At 35.4% G+C, this 20,703-nt stretch overlaps 1 protein-coding gene across 4 annotated transcripts; it reads right to left on the bottom strand.

Annotated features, from left to right (window-relative positions):
• Positions 1 to 186: 186 nt before the first annotated feature.
• Positions 187 to 18,009, bottom strand: LRIF1 (ligand dependent nuclear receptor interacting factor 1). Of its 4 annotated transcripts, none has more exons than XM_006197442.4 (4): positions 17,516 to 18,009; positions 5,208 to 6,714; positions 3,748 to 4,017; positions 187 to 2,895 (listed from the first exon to the last, which is right to left on the bottom strand). In XM_006197442.4, exons 1-4 carry the CDS (start codon positions 17,581 to 17,583, stop codon positions 2,458 to 2,460), a joined length of 2,283 nt encoding a protein of 760 aa, XP_006197504.2. In that variant the 5' UTR covers positions 17,584 to 18,009; the 3' UTR covers positions 187 to 2,457. The 4 variants fall into 4 exon arrangements, with proteins under 4 accessions (XP_006197504.2, XP_031536171.1, XP_072824139.1 ...); XM_031680311.2 differs by having other exon boundaries at positions 5,208 to 6,706; XM_072968038.1 differs by lacking the exon at positions 17,516 to 18,009 and adding an exon at positions 16,836 to 17,416.
• Positions 18,010 to 20,703: the final 2,694 nt, after the last annotated feature.

The following is a 20,703-nucleotide window of genomic DNA, read 5'->3' as shown; positions in this document are numbered from 1 at the left end:
AATTTTGAGAATTTTGCTGTAAAGTATTCAAGCCACATTTCCGTATCATGAAATACATTATGAGAAGAAATGTGGGTGCTTGATTCCATGAACTAAAAAGTCTTAATAATAAGCCAAAAAATCAAAAGGAGAAAGTAGGCTGAAAAAGAGGTTAAAGAAAAAAATGAAATGAGGATGGAGGCAATATGTCTATTAGGATGATTTTAGTTTAATTTATTTAACAAACACTGATAGTATATGTATAGCTGGATCGCTTTGCTGTATACCTGAAACTAACATTGTAAATCAACATGTCAATAAAAAATAAGAATTAAAAACAATGATACATTGCTATGTGTCAGGCACTATTGAAGGATTTATAAATACAAATTCAATAATCTCTTCCAATCCTCAAATTTCACTTGAGATTGTCCTTCTTCAAACCTTTAAATGTACTCAGACATAAGAGCCCACAGTTCTATCTTATTCATTTATACTATTTCCCTAAGTGAAGATATCCAGACCTATGACTTTAAATAATATGTTTACTTATGGCCTTTAACTATATATCTCCTAGCACCCAAATTTAATATTTTAGCTTGATGGGAATATGAAATGTTAATTTTTAATATTTTAACTTGTGTTTTAATTTTTCCCACAATGCACACATATGTTTCTTTAATAATAAAATGTTAAAATTTTTCATAGGTGGTAATTAATGAACTTATATTCCCACTAATAGATAATTAAGAAGACTAACAAATGACCATTAGATATAGCAACATGGAAGTCACTGGTGTCCTTAACAAGATCTATTTTGGTGTGGTAAGGGGAGCAAAACCTGCCTGGAATAGTTTGGCAGCCCTTCAAAGAGGATATGACCCAGCAATTACACTCCTAGGTATGTACTCAAGAGAACTGAAAACATAGGTCCACACAAAAACACGTACCAAATATTCATGGCAACACAGCAACATAACATCCTACTATCCAAAATGTACACAACCCAAATGTCTATAAACAAATGAATGGATAAATGAAGTGTGGTATATCCATACAATGGAATATTACTCAGCAATTTTAAAAAGAATTAAGTACTAATAGACCTGACACAGCACAATGAAACTTGAAAACATTAAGCTAAGTGAAAGAAATCAGTCACAAAAGAAAATACGCTGAATGATTTAGTTTATGCATATGAATGTCCAAAATAGTCAAATATACAGACAGAAAGTGTACTAGTGGCTGCCAAGGGCTGGGAAAAGGCGAGTCTGGGGAGTGACTGCTAATGCTTATGAGATTTCTTAGGGGATAGTAAAGATGTTCTAAAATTAGATCATTTGATGGCTGTGCAGCTCTGTGAATACAACGAATACCACGGAATTATACACTTTAAATGGGTGAATTTTATGGTATGTGAATTATCTCAATAAAGCTGTTACAAAAATACCAAAAAGGCAGGAGAATCTGGTGCTCAGTTTGCATTTGTTCTGCTCCTTCTCAGTATTTTCTGATGTACTGTTTTCTATTTTGTTGGCAATGTACAGATTTTATTTGACTTACTTCCAGGAATTTGTTAATTGTTAAAATTTTTCCTTCTTCCTTCTTTTTCTTTTCCTCCTTCTCCTTAATCTCTATCTCTACACCACTCTCCAAACCAAAGACAACCAGATAGAAAAATGTTTGTTTGCCTCTATTAGGAAAACTACACTTTACAATTTCAAAAAGTATGAAATATGGCCATATTCAGATTTACTTCTCATACAATCCAAATCACATATGTACATATCAAAAAAAAAAAACAAGGAACCATTCACATAGGAATAGTAACATATCACTTTAAGCAAACAATACATTATATAGCCTAAATTCTAAAACCCATTTTGGATTATATGAAACTACTTTGTCAAAGTTACAAAACAAGTGTCCCTCACGCTTGAGAAATGTTTGAATTTTTAAGTGATGCTGCTATAATACATTTTCTTTCATGAAATTAAAAAAATATTTACATCAAAGATGAGTAGAAGCTATCATCATTTTATGGATAAAAAGACATATACATACACAAGTCAATTGACAAAGCTGTTTAGAGCTGATTTCCTCTCTTGGATTGTTAATTTCAGCAGTACACAAATACCTATTGCTGGAATAACATCTGTGCAATTTAGCTAAAGATATAAACAATAACAAATATTCCAACTTGGGGAATTCTAGTTAAAGTAAAAGAAAAATAGAAAAATTCTCCTTTCAAAAAAAGGTCTGGACAAAGACCCAGATACCACATGTGGATTATTCACAAAAGTCACAAGTGAATTAACCTTTTCCGTACTCCTTAAATAAAATTTTATAATCAATTTTATAATGAAAAGACAAGTTTCATCTTCAAAGATGCTTTCAGAATGCATCTATAATTAACTTAATGCAAAAGTATATGAAAAACACAGCTATTTCATTCAAGTCTTTTAGCATAGCAATATTTTATTTTTGCTGCATCTTCTTACGCATTTCTTCAAGAGCTGCTTCTTTCTCTCTCAGTGCCTGCTTAAGTCTTCTTATTTTTTCATCTCTAATGGTTTCTTCTAACTCTGGTGGTGTCATGGGGAAAATATCGTCAGTATAATTTTTATTGAAGGAATGACTTTGTTCAAAAGCTGCACTTGAACTCAGTGTGCCTTTCTCTTGGTTCTCTTGGGTACAATCTTCTATCTCAGGTCTCTCTTCTTCTCTGGTTTTGCTGAGGCTTGAGAGATTGCTACAGTGTGATACATTTGAAGTTGGTAAAATACTGCTAAAGTCTTGCGAACTAGTGACATTAGTTCCTCCATTTAGAGCTGTATTACAAATGTTCTCAGTTTTTCTCTTCTTTGTGTGATCCATCTTCTTAGCTGTTTTTGCTTTTCTTTTCTTATCAAAACCCTGTTGCAATTGTGAGTAAGATTCCAAAAGAAAAACAAATATTATTGCTGTATACATAGTGTACTCTCAAATTTAATGAAGTTTGCAGATATAAATATTTAGCAATTAAATTCAACTCAACAAGATCTATTGAGAACAACTACAGCAAGAAATTAGCATTTACTACTGTATGGCATCAAAGTGAATAGCAATGTCCTGATGGTATTCACTGAGAATTGCTTAATTCACATTTTCCTGCTTAAGTTGAGTATTAGGAGCTGTACTGGTCTACTACCAAAACATAACAATTTGTGAAGAGCCTAAGAAATAGAATTTATTTTTTCCTCTGCATGGTAGGCATATATAGATTACCACTGGGAAAGACTGACTGGTCTCTGATCTGTAGCTCAGGATATTAAACAATGGTAAAATATTTATAAGTAGAATGACAGTAGACAAAGCTAGAGGGATATTTCTTTTCATCATTATTGTGTAGATTTCTTAAGCTGTTTTATATATTAAGAGTAATACTGTAGTGAATATTTGCATGCTTATATTTCCTTCAGTTCTGTTATTTATTTTAGATATGGTCTTCAAAGTAGGATAACTAATTAAAAAGTCATTTTCTTAAAATTTTATGATAAACAGCAGGTGAATAAAAATACTTAAAATTAAAAAAAAATTAACTGGGAATGTATTTTTATCTGTGCATACATGGTTCTTTTCAAAACCACTCTGGTATAATACATATATACTCAAATTTGGTAACAACTATCATTCATATTAATGCACAAGACAAAAAACCCTATCAAGAAAGTTAATACATTTATGTATCTTTGGAGTACATACAAAGGACACTTCAAAATCTATTACCTGTTTTCTCCCTTCCTCCTTCACTATAAATTGTGTCTCTTTGTAAGTATCACTCTTCACCAAATTGCTAAATAAATCAAAACATTCTCCAGAGCCCAAATGGTGAGGAATCCGAGTAAGGCATACTCTCAAATCTTTAGTGAGACCAAATATCTTTTTAAGTTCAGCATCATTCTTCAGATATGCCTTATTGCTTCTTCCTTGAGAATTTTTCCTGTTATTTCTTTCTTGAGTAACTTTTTCTAATGTTGATGCCATCTCATTCTGGATCTGGAATTAGGAAAAAAAAACACACAAACAATACTGCCAATTACTTAAGCTATTTTATCAGACTAGCAACTAAGTGATTATCTCATCTTACTTAAAATGTCATGCTTTAAAGTCCTAAATGATTGGACTGCTTTACTCTTGCCTTACTACCCACACTTGAAAACCTGAACTTAACTGAGCAAATCCACGATGTTCCCTTGCAATTTTACTTCCTTGCACTAGAAAAGTAGCAGGTAGTCAATTCTGAAACAAATGAAATGAGAATAGAGACTAATGACAAGTTAAAAGTAATCTATATGGCTTTATTTTGGAAACTGTCATGTTTCGGAAAACTCTTATGCCTTTAATCAATCTTATACTTAATCAGAATGTACCTCCTTACATCTCTGAAGTTCAGTGAATTCTGTACTGAAGGGGAGAAATGCTGACGTTATTAAGTAGACCCCTAAGAAGGAAAAGTTGGGTACAAATATTTAGTGAGCACAGACACACGTATCTTAAGTAGAACAGAAAGGTAACTATGTGGGTATGTTGGATAATTGAATGAGATGTCAGAAAGAAGGGCTAAAAAAAGGAAAAGGAAACTTGTCTACTGAAAAAAAAAACCCAACCCAATCAAGATGTTGATAAATCCTATTTCCACAAATGACTGAAAGATAAGCCCTGTCCTACCCCTTCCACCACCTAAAAAAAAAACCTGCCAGATATCTCCCTAACACCACAAAGAAACAAACAAATCCCAGCTCTCCTCTATGTATAATAATAATCTGTGCATATACTCAAAGTAGGCTCTGAAATATTTATGTATGTATATGTATTTCAGTGTACAAATATAAGTATGTACATATACACACACACAGTTTTACTAAGATTTGAATTCACATTGTCCTTCTCTAACTCTTCTAAACCTTGTTGCTCTGTGATTTGTTTAGTTTTGTTTTAAAGACTTGGCATGCCAAATGATTCAAGAGAAAGATACTGCTTGAGTTCTCTCTATCACACTCCTGAAGAGTTTTCTTCTGATGAAAGCTTTGACTTATTTAAGCATTCATGTCTGTATGGTATGTGTGTGATGAAGAGGAGGATGGGAGAGGAGTGGGAAAGAGGTATCATAGATAACTTTGAGAATTAAGAAAGAAAAGATTTCTATATACATAGATAAAAAGAACACCCTGACATGGGAAAATTACCTTTGGTTCTTGGTCTCTGAAAACACACTGTTGTGAAGTAACAGTTGTTGCATCAACAGAGGAACTTATTTTCTCTATGCTCTGGATGATATTTCCTTTTCTGGGGGCATTCTGTCCTGTACTAAATCCATCTGGAAAGTCTGGCTTTGTGAATAAAGTCTTACTCTGTTTTAAGCAGTTAATGGATTGGTTCATATTATGTGGATCTGGGGTAGAAAGAAATGGTTTCTCCACTTTTTTATTCTTCTCTGCCCTTAGATTGGCCATGGAAGCAAGTCGGGTATTTGAAAGTGATTTTGTCTCCATCTGGGAAGATTTACTTTTAGCCAAAACAATATTTACAACCTCTCTGGATATTTCTGTGACTGGACTTGAACTCACTATCTGAGATGTATCTTTTCTTGGAATATCAGGAGAAACAGAATTCTGTTGGTCAATTAGTGATGGCAAAACATCTGTCCCCTTTTTAGCCAACAGGTAGACTTTCCCATTAAACATAACCAAAGCATTATCTTTAATAGGCATACTTTTGGATTGTGTCCCACCAGGACTGATGGTACTCAATGGTGGCATATTAACAGTATTGTCTCCCAAACTTTTCCTATCTACAAAAGTTTTTAAAATCTTTGAAGCCACATTATTTGAAGATTTAACAGGAACAAGAGATGGAGTGCAAGGCTGTAGATTTTCTTGAAAAATCCATTTCACTGGAGCAGCTTGAGAATGCTGACCACCTTTTAATTGTGTCTCCTTAGCAACATTCACTGGAATTTGTGTGGTATTTAGTATCACTGGCTTTGCTATTTCTGTAACAGGTTTTGGGTAAATGTTTTGAAAGTTCTTGGTAACTACATTTTTCACTGTATTTACAGGAGATACATAAATAACAGTCGGTATTTGGGAGGCCTCAACTGTTCCTGAGGTACTTGTGGTTGCAGATGCAAGTATCTTTTGCTGAACTGAAGGAGGCAATGATGACGCTGGTACAGATTTCACTTCAGCATGGGCTGGAATCTGTAAATGATGCCCAGAAGGCAAAACTGGAGACTTGACAGTCATTGGAAGACTCTGGGTATTTACTAAAATAAAAGATGAATCATTTTGTGTTGAGGAGGGAGAAACAGCAAATGTTTGCATGGTGAGTCCATCAATTTTCACACCATGACTCTGAACTTTAGAAACTGATGAGGTAAAATTTTCAGTTCCCACAGAAGTAACTCTAACTTTTTCTGCTGTATCTACTGTTCTTGTAAGAAAATAGTTTGAAGAACTGGCTGGCTGAAAAATGGGCAATTGAACTGATGAACTTGTGGAAGAGCTGGAAATCTGAGTCTTAAAAGTAACTTGAACTGGGCTTCCTGTATTCCCTTTCAAAGCATCAGACATGACTGAAGATTGAACTAGCGGTATAAGATTTCCAGAGGAATTAGGAATTGGAAGTAATTGCAGAAGATTTTTTCCATCCGAGCCAATCGTCTGAACTACTTGGTACATGCATCCTGAAACACTTAAAAGAACATTGAGTAAATAAATACAACATACTACATGGTATATACATTTTATTTAAAAACATATTTGCAAATATTATTTTTAAAATACAAAAATTCATAAAATAAAAGTATGTAATTTGTCACTTTGCATTTTCAAAGTGATATACTGCACAACAAAGATTTTGAAGAAGTAGAAGAAATAATCAAAGATATGATCAGCTTTGATTTAGATCTTCTCACATGATTAGGCAATAGGTATAAGATATTAGCATTTATTTCTAAAACTAAAAGTAGACTTTTCTAAGGTTTTACCCTGGATAAAATTTTGCCTACTAGAACATGCTCCTCTTACACTATTAGCATTTTCCTTTCTCCTTTTCCTTAAATTCTTTCCTCTTGTTTTCTCCTTTATTATTACTAATCAGGACTCTCATTTCATCTCCATTTATGCTTATTCCATTTCCCTCACTCTTTTCTCCCTTCACCCAATCTGTTCTGTGTTCTTCCCTCTAATAATGACTCACAAGTTCTACTGTCAGCCATACTTCTTTGCTTAAGGCATCTCTTATGTTGATACCTTAGGGTGTCACTATTTCTGGAGACTAAACTTAGTTACTCATGTAGGAACCAGTTTCTTCTTTGATTTATTGTTTCAGCACATTTTTGATATTTGGTGCTAAATAGATCTTGGTGTGGCAATTACTCATATTAGTTCCAACTGTCTGTCAGTCCATATTTATAATATCAACATCATTTAGCTGAAAGGTTTTCAATGAACACGGAATACACTGGAAGTCATTTTTTTTAACCTAGCCTATTTTAATTCTGATACTTATGAACTAGTTCTTAGCACAGGTTGTCTGATTTTTTAAAAATCTAATACATAACAGTCTCTGTATAATCAATTATTTGTAGATTTCTTGAATGCAGACTCTTCAAGTTATATATACCTAAAATCACCTTTCAGTTCTTGGAAAATACTAAGCCCTCACAGGACTCAGGGCCATCACACATGCTACCTAAGTATTTCTCTCCCATCCATATAACTTAAGTCTCAACATAAATGATACTTCCCAGGAGATACATTCTCTGGCCACCTTAACTACCCTTGATCTTCCTTTATAATTAATAGTATTACATCTATCAATTTCCTTCATGGTACCACAAGTTGTCATCATATATTAATATTTTTCACTAGCCAACACAGTCTCTCATGCTAAATTCCAGCAACGTGGGTAAAGAGTCCATGTCTTACAGACCCAGTATGACCTTATATGACTAAGGTCAATGAAGAAAAAAACTTAAGAACAAAATAATAATAAGCAGACTTCTCATTAGTGCAAAAGTGTGTTTTACTGCCTACAGGTACTTTTAAACCCTCAGGTATTAACACGAATCGAAGCCAAAAATTCTATGCATCCTAGGATGCACTGGAACTCAGTTTTACCTTTCTGCAACCCAAAATAACATAATTATATCTTTACAAATGTTTAAAACAGTTTTCTTGCCATTTGACAGTACTTCAAAATGTTCTATTACTTTCAATAAATTAAAAGTTAATCTTTAAAGAGACGCACGAACAAAGAAAAGTATGAGTTCTTGCTTTAATGACGTGAAGAGAAAAACCCACCTTCACCACCTCCCCATACCCCAAAAAGCAAATATAAACTGGATCAGAACTCATTCAACTTTAACATATTAAACCAAAATTTAAAGTGTCTGTTATGGTTGAGGTTGTAGGTTTAGTTATGGGGAAAGGGTCAATAAACTATAGCCTGTGGGCCACATCTGTCCCCCGTCTTGTTCCTGTGTAGTACACAAGCTAAGAATTGCCTTTATATTTTGAATTTGAAAAAAATCACAAGAATAATATTTTGTGATATGTGAAAACTACATGAGTTTCAAAACCCAGTATTTATAAATAAAACTTTATTAGTACACACTCATATCCATTTTTTTATGCATTGTACATGGCTGCTTTCATGCTGCAACAACAGAGTTGAGAAGTTGCCACAGAGATCACATGGCCTATAATGCCTAAAATATTTACTATCTGGCCCTTTACAGAAAATATTTGCTAGCCTCCAAGCTAGTTCAACTCACAATTCCTGAAAGAACTTAAACTGCTGGAAACACGGACATGAAGATAGGCAATTATTAAGTGAGATAAATGATGTATTTGGATGAGTACCAAAATGCTCACTCCTTTTCTTAAAACATTCTGTCCTCAAGGTTTCCTAGATATGACACGTTTACCCCTGTATGACTCCTCAATCTTCTTTGCCAACTCATCCTACTTGAATCAACCTTCAAACATTGGAATTCACCAAAGTTTAGAGTGAATTCTTCTCTTCTTACTCTGTAAGCTCTCTCTAGATGACTTATTTTAGATGCATGGCATCAGTTAAATTACCATTTCGATATCAACAATTCAAATATTTGTATCTTAGCTCTTTTGAGATTCAGACTTTTGACATTTCCACTCAGAATCTCAAACGCTCTTAAAACTCAACATGGCCTTCCCCAGTGTTTTTCCTTCAGTAAGTGGCATCCCAACTATCTTAAAAGCCTAAGTCCGAACAAGTTAATTTCTGCTTTCTTACTGTCTGTATTTAATCTATCACAAAATCCTATTGATATTACCTCTTAACTTTCTCTTCATCTGTTCATTTCTTTTCAAATCAACTGTCACTACTATAGTCCAAACAGACATCATCTCTGGCTTGGACATTTACAGTAGCTTCATATCTTCTCCTTTTCAAATTATTTCACACTCTAAAGCTGTCCCTTCTTTGCTTAAAATATGTCAGCAGCTTCCCATTTCCTTTGAGTGGTAGAAAGGAAACCAAGAGATTCTGATACAATGGAAGTCAAAGGAAGAAAGAGTTTCAAAAAACATTGGCCAAGTCTATTGAAAGTTTCTGAGGCGCCACGTAGGATACAGGTTAAAAATGTACACTGAAATTAATGGCATAAATATCACTGATGGCTTTAAAAGAGCAGTTTGGTGGGGAAAGAAGTTGCCAGGAGAGAATTATGAAGAAAGAATATGAAGATGGCAAGGACAGACAACTCTTTTATGAACTTTGACAATAAAGGGGAAGAGAAAAACTGGTAAATAGTTGGAGGTTAAATGGGGTCAAAGAAAATATCTTTCTTTTTTCTTGTTTTTAATGTTAGGTGAACCAGAGCATAAATGCTCATGTTAGTCATCAAGAGGAAGAGACTGTTAATAAAGGAGAAAGAGGGATAATTAATAATGTAAAGTTTGAAAAGGAGGTAGGAAATTGGGACCAGAAGACAGGTGGAGATTGCATCATAAAGAGAGCTGATGAAATATTTCTCTTCACTGGAACTGGAAGAGAGGTTAGGTACATCTGCAGATCAATTTAAAGCTTTGGTGCTAGAAGGTTAATTCTGATCTAGTACCTTTTATCTGAGCTGTGAAAAAGGACATGACATCATCTGCTAAGAAGAGGAGCAAAAAGAGGAAGAGACTTGAGGAAAATCCATAAGATTTGAAATAGCTTTTGTGAGAAAATAAGCTGACCTCATAAAATATTAGATTCATCAGGCAGCACTGATTGCCCAGGGAGATTGGTAATGATTATAAATTTATAGTGATATCAATCTCTGCTCTTGGGAGATTTCCCTTGTTTCATCAGGTATAGGCAAAGAGAAAGTAAGTCAATGAGTTCATCCAGGGTTGGGGTGTCTTCAGAAGAGTATAACAAAAATCAAAGAGGAACAAAAGATTTTAGGGTATTGAAAAAATGATCAAATGATGAAATACAAAATCTATACTAGATGGGATGGAAATGAGAACATAAAAGGCTAAAATAGGGAGAAAATAAAGGGAATGGACTGAAAGGCCAGATAAAGGTAAAAAACAGAGTGGGAGTACTTAAACAACTAAGCTAGAAATATAGGAACTGGTGTTTGGAAAGAAGGATGTCTGAATCAAGAACTTTGTAGATGCAGCAATTTCATCTGATAATAAGAACTACAGAAGTGACTAGCTGGTGATAGAATGGAAAATAAACTGGAAAAAAAGATCTTTGTACTGAAAGACCAGGTAACAAAGAGGTTATCCATATGTAGGATTAGAGAGAAGTCATGTAGGATTAGAGAGAAGATTGACTTGTGAGTGCCAAGTTCAGTGACAGGAAGTTAGTAGATGGTATTAATGAACCACAATGAGGACCATTTACCAACTTCTGGTCACTGACGTACCAGAAAGTTGTCTTGAAACCCACTCTTTTCTACAATCTATTTTCTTTCCCATTATTCTACTCTACCTTATTCTCAAAGATTACCAAAAATATCCTCATAGTTAAACCTGGCTTTACTCTATCCTCATTCCCTAAGGTACTTGGCTGAAATAGGCACAGCTAGCTAATTATCCCTCCATCTTGAACTTCTTCCTATCATGAGTTCCATTGTGTGCAGTGTTTCTTTTGTCATTCTTAATATTCCCTTTCTTATTCATTTTCTGCATTTTAAGCATCCAACTATGACTACTCCCTAAAGCACTTTCTTGACCCTGTTTTGCGTTCAAGACATTCTTCCTTAAAGACTGTACCAATGTTGAAGGCTTCAGCTATTACCTGCAACTATCTCCTTTGCAATAATGACTCTCACAGTCATTATCCCTTTATTCCTTACCCCTAATATTGGCCTCAGTTCTACATCTGTGATGTCTGATCAAATATTTTCACTTTTAATACTTTAAAGATAAAATTACTCTCTACTAGAAACTAGTACTCTATCTTACCATCCAGTCATGTGTCAGCACTATATTCCAAGTCACTTGGGTCTTAAAACATCTAATCATCTCTATCTTTACCACCCTCCATATTCACCTTTGATTCACCCACAATACCTTATATAGATGTTTACAAAGGGTAAACATTCAATAAATGTGTACTGATTGGATTATTGATTCTATAAAGCTTTTTTCCCCTTTTACAGTTCTTACTCGTTCTCTTTCTTGACCATTGCCACTTCCACTACCTAGATCAGACCTGCATCACCGTGTCTAGTCCTCATTATCTCATCCCCACATTTGGTTCTAACTTTTAAACTAGTTTTTCTGACTATCGCTATTATAATTATATATTTCTGTCAAACTAAATAATTATTTTCATCCTCTTTGCTCAAAGTTCAATAATTCATCATTGCCAATTCAGCTTGACACGAAAATCATCTACAAACTAGCCTTAACCAACCTCTACAACAGTACCACCTATAACTTCTCAACATAAAATCTCTGGTCTTACCAGAGAGGTCTCTGCTATTCTGGATTCCTATGTACACTATTTACTCTAAGTATTCTTCAAGGTTTTTTTTTTCTTCTCTAATAACTTAAAACATAGTTGTAAATTGAGAATCAATCCATCTTCTCCCTGGAATGTATGCTAGTCACTCAAACTCACATTAATTTCTTCCAACCTGGAATCCCTAAAGCACTCCCATTGGTGCCATTAATGCTAGGAGTTAAATATTGCCTTCTATATTGCCTTTCTGTATTGCCTTTGATCTGTTAGCTAATTTTTAAAGATGAATAAAGTATTGCTTTCCTCAATGAGATTGAAACTCTTCAAGGTTAGAAACCATATCATTGATTTTGTAACTGTTCATCCAATATCAAGCATAGTAGGCCCTCAAAAATTATATAAAAAATAATGCAGCTCTTTCAAACAAAACAAATATTTCAAATATTGAACTGTCTCAATACCTTTTATTATTTAGTCTCATTTAGTTTATGTACTTCATTTGTCAGTAACAGCTGGCTAACAATAGATGCTTCAACAAACAAGACCCATGCTTTTATAATTATTTGAGCAGGGCAAGCACATTTTAATTGGCATTGTATTTTAACAAATCACACACGCTTCTGATACTTCATTCACATACTTTATTATTTGGCTGCTATATTTCCGCTTTATAAAAAACATTTATATTGCACAAACTATTTTCAAATCTAATCAGATATTCTCTCTCTTCTCCTCCCATTTCCCCTCTAAAAAGGGGAAGAAAATACAGTTTTTTCTATGTGAATATATCAGTCAAGATTCATATAATCTACCAGAGACCATAAAATCCTTAAGAGTGTGTTATCCTATTCATACTTATATTCTCCACACCTAACAGAGCAACTGGCACATAGAAGACAATAATATTAGCTGAACTGAATCCCACAAGCTATAATTTTTAAAAATCCATGATTTCTTAGTAACAAATGAAATGAATTCTAAAAGTTAAACTGAAATGCAGAATGCTAAGGAGAGAAGTGATAAATCAGGGTGAAGTTCACATTTCTTCAATCAATATACATTTTTTTTCCGATCTAGAAGAGACCAACCTCCCATTTAAGATACTAAAACCCTATAAAGAATCTGTTTTCTTAAAGACCATATTCTGTTAGCCAAAATTAGAACTAAATCTAGAACCAGATTCTGCATCCTATGCTCTAGTACATCACTTAAGAATAATCAACATGTTAATTACTTTAAAACAGCTAGGATCTGACTGAGAAATTACAATGGGAAAATAACACAGTTTAAGGCTTTAAAAGAGAACAGAGGAAAACATTAGAAAGATTATGGGCTTCTAATCCTGGCCCTTCCAATTATTAGTTGATTGATTTTGGTAAATTTACTTAACCTCTTTGACTCTTGATTTGTAAAATGGGAACAATAAGACTTGCTATGAGAAGTAAATGAAATAACTGGCTGGGATTATAGTAAACTCCCAATATATGCTAGATGTCATCTTCCATTAAACTATATAATTGGTGCCCAAGAACAAGTAAATAAATGAATCATGTAATCTTTTGAAAATGTGAGAACCTTAATAAAAGATACATTAAACATACTTATAATGTTATGTAACTTCTGACATTTTTCACTATTCTAATTTTTACATGAAGCATTCACAGATTAGAATATGGAATGATAAAAATCTTGCAGGTTAATGAACATTTTGTAGATAATTTTGCAAAATATATTTTTCAACTGCTAGGAGACCTTTTTCCATCTTACTCTCTATGATTTAACATTATGTACATACATAGTATATGCAAGTACATAATGTAACAGGATATATGATAAGATATATCTTATAACACTATATAGATATGCTTTTATAAATAATTGTCATAATAAGCAGTCCAGCAAGGTAGGTTCTGCCATTTCCATTTTATAGTTGAGAAAATTTAAGTTCAGTAATATTAAATTACTTATTTAGAATGACATGCTGTCTTGGGCAATCCCATCCACTTTTCTGTATTTACTTTAACATAACCCCAGCATAACAGGGTCCCAAAATATTCATGCATGAACGGAGAAATAAGTAAGAAACAGATTTCAGTTAGCCTGTATGGTATGTGTGTCTCTCTTTCTCTCTCTCACACACACAAATCACAAAAGTAAAGATAAAAACACTTACACTGTAGAAAACTAAACAAAACTAATAAAGGCACACTGAACTGACAATGAAATAGAATCTTTCTAATCAAACCAAGCCCCCTGCTGAGGACACTCATTTTAGCTCCCTAATTAAGAACAAAGGGTCAAAGGCGGATAGAAGCCAACTGCCAATCACATGACATCCTAATTGCTGTTACTGTAAGATGTATCATCACAGGCTTTTATTATCATACCTCCAAGCTGATGACTCAGAAGTCTCTAATTTCCAGCTCTGACCCTGCCTGAGTTCCAAATTCAAATATCTCTCTGATTGCTTTCTTGGTGTGTTCCTCATCTCAAATTAACTTACCAATATCTACCAGAAAATTGGCATCATAATTGATCCCCTTTTCTTCATGCCAATTCACTGACCAGGTCTGCCTATTTTCCCCTCTATATTTCTTTGAATCCAACCCATTCTATATCAGCTAGTGCAGACTCTCAGAATCTCTAAAAGGACAACTGAAATAGAATCTTTAATATGCCCGATCCCTCACCCCCAAATCCACACTGACATCAGTTACCTAAAATGACATCTGACCATGATAGTTCTTTTCCTAAAATCCTCTGAAGGATCTCCAACAGATGAAGTCTAACCTCTTTAGCAAATCCTTAAAAACTATTTATCTATCCTGCTAGTAGTATGGTATTAAATAAACACCAATTACTAGTAATACGTCATACTGGTGCTTTATTTATCAATTCCGTCTGCCTGGGCATAGCCTGTATCATCTTTAATTGGATGGCTAATACTTACATTCCCCAACTCAGCCCTTCCAGAAACCTTTCCTAGAATTCCCTTTCTCTATGCCCTCAAAGCATCATCCTATGCATAATACTATGAAAAAGTGTACTGTATCATATTTCCCTCTAGACTTGAAGGTTTTTCATGGGCTTTGCCCATATCCTAAATGGAGTAAGTCTCTCCATTTAGCACAGTCTATCATAAAGTAGGCACTCAGTGAACATTTTTTAACCAATTGTTTGAACTATACTGATAATAAATGGTGAACCAGCATATGAACCTAGATCTCTTTAACTCTATCTTCTTTCTACTGTCGCATTCTGACTCCTACTTTGTTCTTTGCATATAAAGCCCAAATCTAAATAAACTTAATGCCTACTGTCACAAATATCTTCCAGATTTTTCCTTTGTACTATAAGATTAAATTTGGGTTTTACATTTTATGCTCTGATGAAGTAAGGGATACTTCTAAACAATAAGCATTCTGCACCACATTACTGAGAAATTTTACAAAAGGAAATAAATAACTCAAGAAAAACTCAAGTATCTACAGAAAATAAGAAAATCATTTAGTCATTTTAAGGTTATGAAGAAAATAAATGACTTAGTACCATCAAAAAATATTACCAGAAAAAAATAAGAAAATTAACCTTCCAATAAACGAACGAGCTGACATTAACCCAATGATCTACAAAAGTTTACTTGGACGTCATGCAGACTGTTACTCGCAAAACAGAATAGAACCAAATATGAAACCAATAACCAAAGTAAGTGCCAAATAGCTTCAGAAAGACATCTGGTAACCCAAATATGTGATTTAAAACCTCAGGGATTTGAAGAAATAAATGCATTCAAAGATGATGAAAACAATGCATAAACCAATGAGTTAGTGAACTCATTATTGATGAATACAACTAAAACACAATTCAATTTATAATGTTTTAAAAAATATAGAGATAGTCAAAAGGATCTGAAACTGGATAATATAGTTCAAATATACCATAAATAAAAATGTAAGGTTTCTGATTTCTGATATTGAAAAAGAATGCAATCCTGAAACAAACTGTGTTAGATTTGGGTAAAGTAGATGTCATCAAATATCCAGGTACTAAAATAAGACAGAAGAAATGAACCATCATTAAAGAGTAATTCTATTTTTGCATAACTATACAGGGCAGTCTCTGCCTCCCCCCCACCCTCCCCCCCACCCTTACCCTCAACTTTCACCAAAAATAAGCCAAAAATATATACATACACAAAAGCTGGTTCTTGTTACCATTTGAAATCAACTCTTTCTTGGCAGTTCTTCAATATATTTTTAGCTCACCACTTCTGGTGACTATTTCTTTTCAGAATATTATGTGTGCTTTTTAACAAAGTATTTATTACAATTAGGTTTTGTATCTACTCGTAACTACCTACTTCCTGGGCTAAAATTTGTACAGAAGTAAAGTTGTATCTTATAATAATAGCTAATATTTAAATAATGCTTTTCCATTTTCGTATACTAAGTATTTTAGTATATTAATTCATTTAGTACTTAAAATATCTCTTAAGTGCTCTTATTTACACACTGGAAACCAGGTCACTTGGTCTCACAGATTTTTTTGTTATTACAAATTTAGGATTAAAACCAGGGAGCCTGATTTTCTTCAAGCATAAATGCTCTTTCTTAATTTTTAAATATCCACTTCCATAATCTCTTCTTCATATTTTCCTTCTGCAGAGACCCATTAACTTTTTTTTTCTCACCACTTTTATATTCACAAACTATGGAGAGTACAACTTAAAATACTCTACCTTAACTAACAATTTTGTTCCTGTTTTATTTCGTCTTAATACAAGCTTTAAAAAAATCTACTGAGTGATAAACTATCGTCTAAGCTTAAAAATAAGTCTTTCCAAAAAATACTGGAATCTCCACCTGTCAAATGTAGTTCCTCGGCATATACATCCAATTCGAGGCAGCACTCTCATTACACCTGCTTCAAATACGCTGTTACAACGGATTGATTTTACATAATTCTTCTATTTTTACTTTTCTTATCTTCAAATAAAAATATTACTCTAAATTAAAAAAAAACTCCTTTTCTCTTATTCCAGGACAGCTTTTGTTTCTATATTCATGTACTCATCAATTACAACAAAAACGTGTCTTTTCCTCCCAAATCTCTTAAATTATAGCTATTTTCACTGAAGATCCAGCGCCACCTGAGCTGCACTTGCTAATAATCCGCGCTGCTTGCTGCGTGTCTTTCTGCGAGTGCGCGAGAATCTTCCAGAAGGTTTTGGTCACACAGACGCGCCCGCCATGTTGCTTTTCCTCTCCCGTGGAGATCTACTCTGTCAGCCTATGAAACTTCAGACGCTGGAGTCCTGCGGAGCAAGGGCAGAGGCTGACTGCGTCAGGCCCTGAGGTTTTACGTTTCCAAGAGGGAAGCGCTCTAGGGCTCTAAATGCCGAAGTGCCGCGCCCTTCCCCTGGAGTGCTCACCCACTCGCGTCTGAACTGCAGAACGTCAGGAAACGACGGCCGATTCGACTTCCTGCTAAGAGACGGGCGAGGGGCGGGTTGTGTCGAGGGAGATTCGAAACCGGTACTTACCAATGCGAGGCGCTGCCTGACTTTTCCTCTGCAGGTTTCAGGAAGACCCTCTGTAGGTTATTGGACATTTTAGACAGGTGGGAGGGGGCAGTACATCCAGGAAAGCGGGGAGTATAGGGGCCGAGGTCCTCCAAGGGGCGAGAACCAGAGCGAGAGAATGTTGGGCTGGAGTTGCCCTGGAGCAACTACGAGGGATTCGACGCGGTCTCGGGAGGGCGTATCCTCAGGCTTCAGAGGGAGGCGGCGCAGCCACCAGAAACAGGAAGAATCGGAGCGGCTGACGGGGCGGCTGCAGCCCTAGCCTCCGAAACAGCAGCAGGTTCCAGTCCCCGCCCCCTCAGAGCATAGGCCGTCGCTCCAGTCATCCGGAATCAGCGCGGGAGGCGTGGCCCTTAGTGGCACCGCCCCTACCGGAGCCGGATCAGTGGTGAAGACCAAGCCAGGCAGGATCGGTGGACCCCGCCCACAGAAGCCGCTTGCCCGAGGAAAGCTCAGCCCGGCACCTTCCGGAATCGTCATATCCGGTTGCCTAGGTGACTGGCTCGCTAAAGCCCCGCCCTTATGCTACAGTCCAATCGTAGGTGATGCTTGCTGTCTCTTCTTCCGGATCAAGTAACGAATCGCAGAGGGAAATTCTTCAGATATCTACGCAAAATAAAATGTTTCCGGGGTCAATCGCAAATTTTCTGCCTTTCGTTCGCCGCTAGTGTAAGTTTTCCTGCCCCGCCAGTGTTTTAAAAGACATCGGCGGGATCTTTTGGAGTCGTAAGCATTCCTGACTTGAGAAAATTTTAGACGCCTGCCTGTGGCGAGCCTTTGTGTTATTACTACTTCCTGAGGGTTTCTCGTTTTTTTTCCTCTTCGTGAAGCTTTTCCTGGAGACTTTAACTAACAGCTCCCGCCACCCCACGCTCATGCCTCGCTCGAAATTGTTATTGTCTTATAATTAGTTTATTCTCTAAAAGTTTCATTCCACGTATAAATGTACTTTTTGGCATCTTTATTTGGATTTCCAGAGAAAAAACTTTTCAGAAGTCTCTTGATTCCTGCTGTTAAATCACTTACCCGAAAAACAAGTTAGGTCTCTGGCATGAGGGACAGTCTAGTTCAGCTGAGGCTCCAAGGAAGCTGTGGAGTGGTTTAGAAGATCCAGATTTATCAGCTATAAGCAGTAAAAAGTAAACTGACGCGTACTGTTAAAATTTAGATTGATATAAGATAGCCAATTTAAAAGTTTATTTTGTTCTTTTAAAAATCCTGCTTACTTATTCTCCTAACTCCTTAATGAGCCAATATAGATGAAAGACCTTAATGCCTGATACATTAACAGAAAGTAATATTTTAACTACTGTTCACTCTTTGTTAAAGGTTAATTTTAACGATATCGAATCCTGTATGTGTAACTGGCATCTATCTTTCAGTCAAATATCTCCCGTATTACTACAGAGCGGGCAGAATGGTAATCCCTTTATACTGTCTTGGTTTTGGTCATCATCCTATTTGTGAAAGCAAAAATGACTTTAACGAGTTGCCCATTTTTGGCTTGTTCCCGTTTTCTCACTATTTCTTTCTTTCGCAGTTTGACTTCTCATATCCATTAACAACTTCTTATAAATGAAACTTACTGTCATAGATTAGGTTCCCTGGGAAGCAGACTCTTGCGATGGACTTTGGTATGCAGAAGGTTTATTAGGGATCATTATCTGTGAAGGGAAGAAAAGGAAGCAGAATTGGGCAGAGGGTGAAGTTACGTTGTGATGCCCAGTGTCAACAAAGGCCTTAGACTATCGCACACACAGCTCTAAAATTAAGATGAACTTTTGAAGTTTTCCCCAATGATATGCAGGATTGCCAAAGAGGGGTGTCTGACCTTAGGCAAGGAGGATCTCCTTAGCTGAGGCAATTACTCAAGAAGCTGATAGCTGAGGCATGTCTGCAGGCAGCACTCCCAGTAACTGGTGGGATAAGACCTTCATTTCTCAAGGGAGGTCTGGGAGAGTCATCATAGCACCCACTGTGCTCATTAAACAACTCATTCAGCTGTTGCAGTTAATGCTGTTTATTGCATTTGTTCAAATCTTTACTCAGCAGCATTATTATGTCTTCACTCTCGATTTGAAGATTTATCCCTTCTTTGGCCGTTAAACAGAAGAGTTCTTTATTTTTTGTGGGGGTGATAATTGGTTTATTTATTTATTTTAGAGGAGGGTACTGGGGATTGAACCTAGGATCTCCTGCATGCTAAGCAGGCACTCTACCACTTGATTTATACCCTCCCCCGGAAGAGTCCTTTAAATCTTGATCATTGAGCCTCTTATTTTCTCAAACTCTTATTTCCTGGCTCCTCAAGTGATTTCAGCCATGCCTATGGCTTCAATTACCACCTCCAGCGATTGCTATACTAACCAAATACTTACACAATACTGTGTGCCAAGTAATATTCTACGTGCTTTACAAATATTAACTTATTTACTCTTAACAACTAGTAAAAATGATTACATTCAGATGAAGAAACTCATGCACAGAGAATAAAGTAAGAACATAGATAAAGGGGTGAAAGACCAAAAAGAAATTAGAGAATTTTAAATATGAATCTATTTAGCTAGAATATATAGTGATAATTCTAAGCAGGAACTAACAGAAATGAGTAGATTAATAAGTCAACAAATGCAGGGGATGATTTTATACACATACATCTCTGAGAAATTAATAATTGAAGCAGACAAAAGATAGGCATAGATAACAAAGCTACAGCTATCCAAACAGTATGCTATTGGCACAAAAACAGACACATAGATCAATGGAACAGAATTGAGAGCCCAGAAATAAAACTACACTTACATAGGCAATTTATCTAAGACAAAGGGGTCAAGAATATACAGTGAGGAAAGACAGCCTCTTTAATAAATGGTGTTGGGAAAAATGGACAGCTACATGCAAAAGGATCGAATTGGACTACTTTCTCACACCACATGCAAAAATAAATTCAAAATGGATTAAAGACTTAAACCAGGACCATAAACTTTCTAGAAGAAAACATAGGCAGCACATTCTCTGACATTGGTCTTAGCAATTCTTTTTGGATGTGTCGCCTCAGGCAAGAGAACCAAAAGCAGAAATAAACAAATGGAACTGCATCAAACTAACAACCTTTTGCACAGCAAAGGAAACTATCAATGAAACAGAAA

The sequence above is a fragment of the Vicugna pacos genome, chromosome 9, assembly GCF_048564905.1.
Source record: "Vicugna pacos chromosome 9, VicPac4, whole genome shotgun sequence".
In the NCBI taxonomy this organism is placed as follows: Eukaryota; Metazoa; Chordata; class Mammalia; order Artiodactyla; family Camelidae; genus Vicugna; species Vicugna pacos.
The sequence above is the reverse complement of the archived record's forward strand: the minus strand, read 5'-3'. Positions and strand labels throughout refer to the sequence as shown.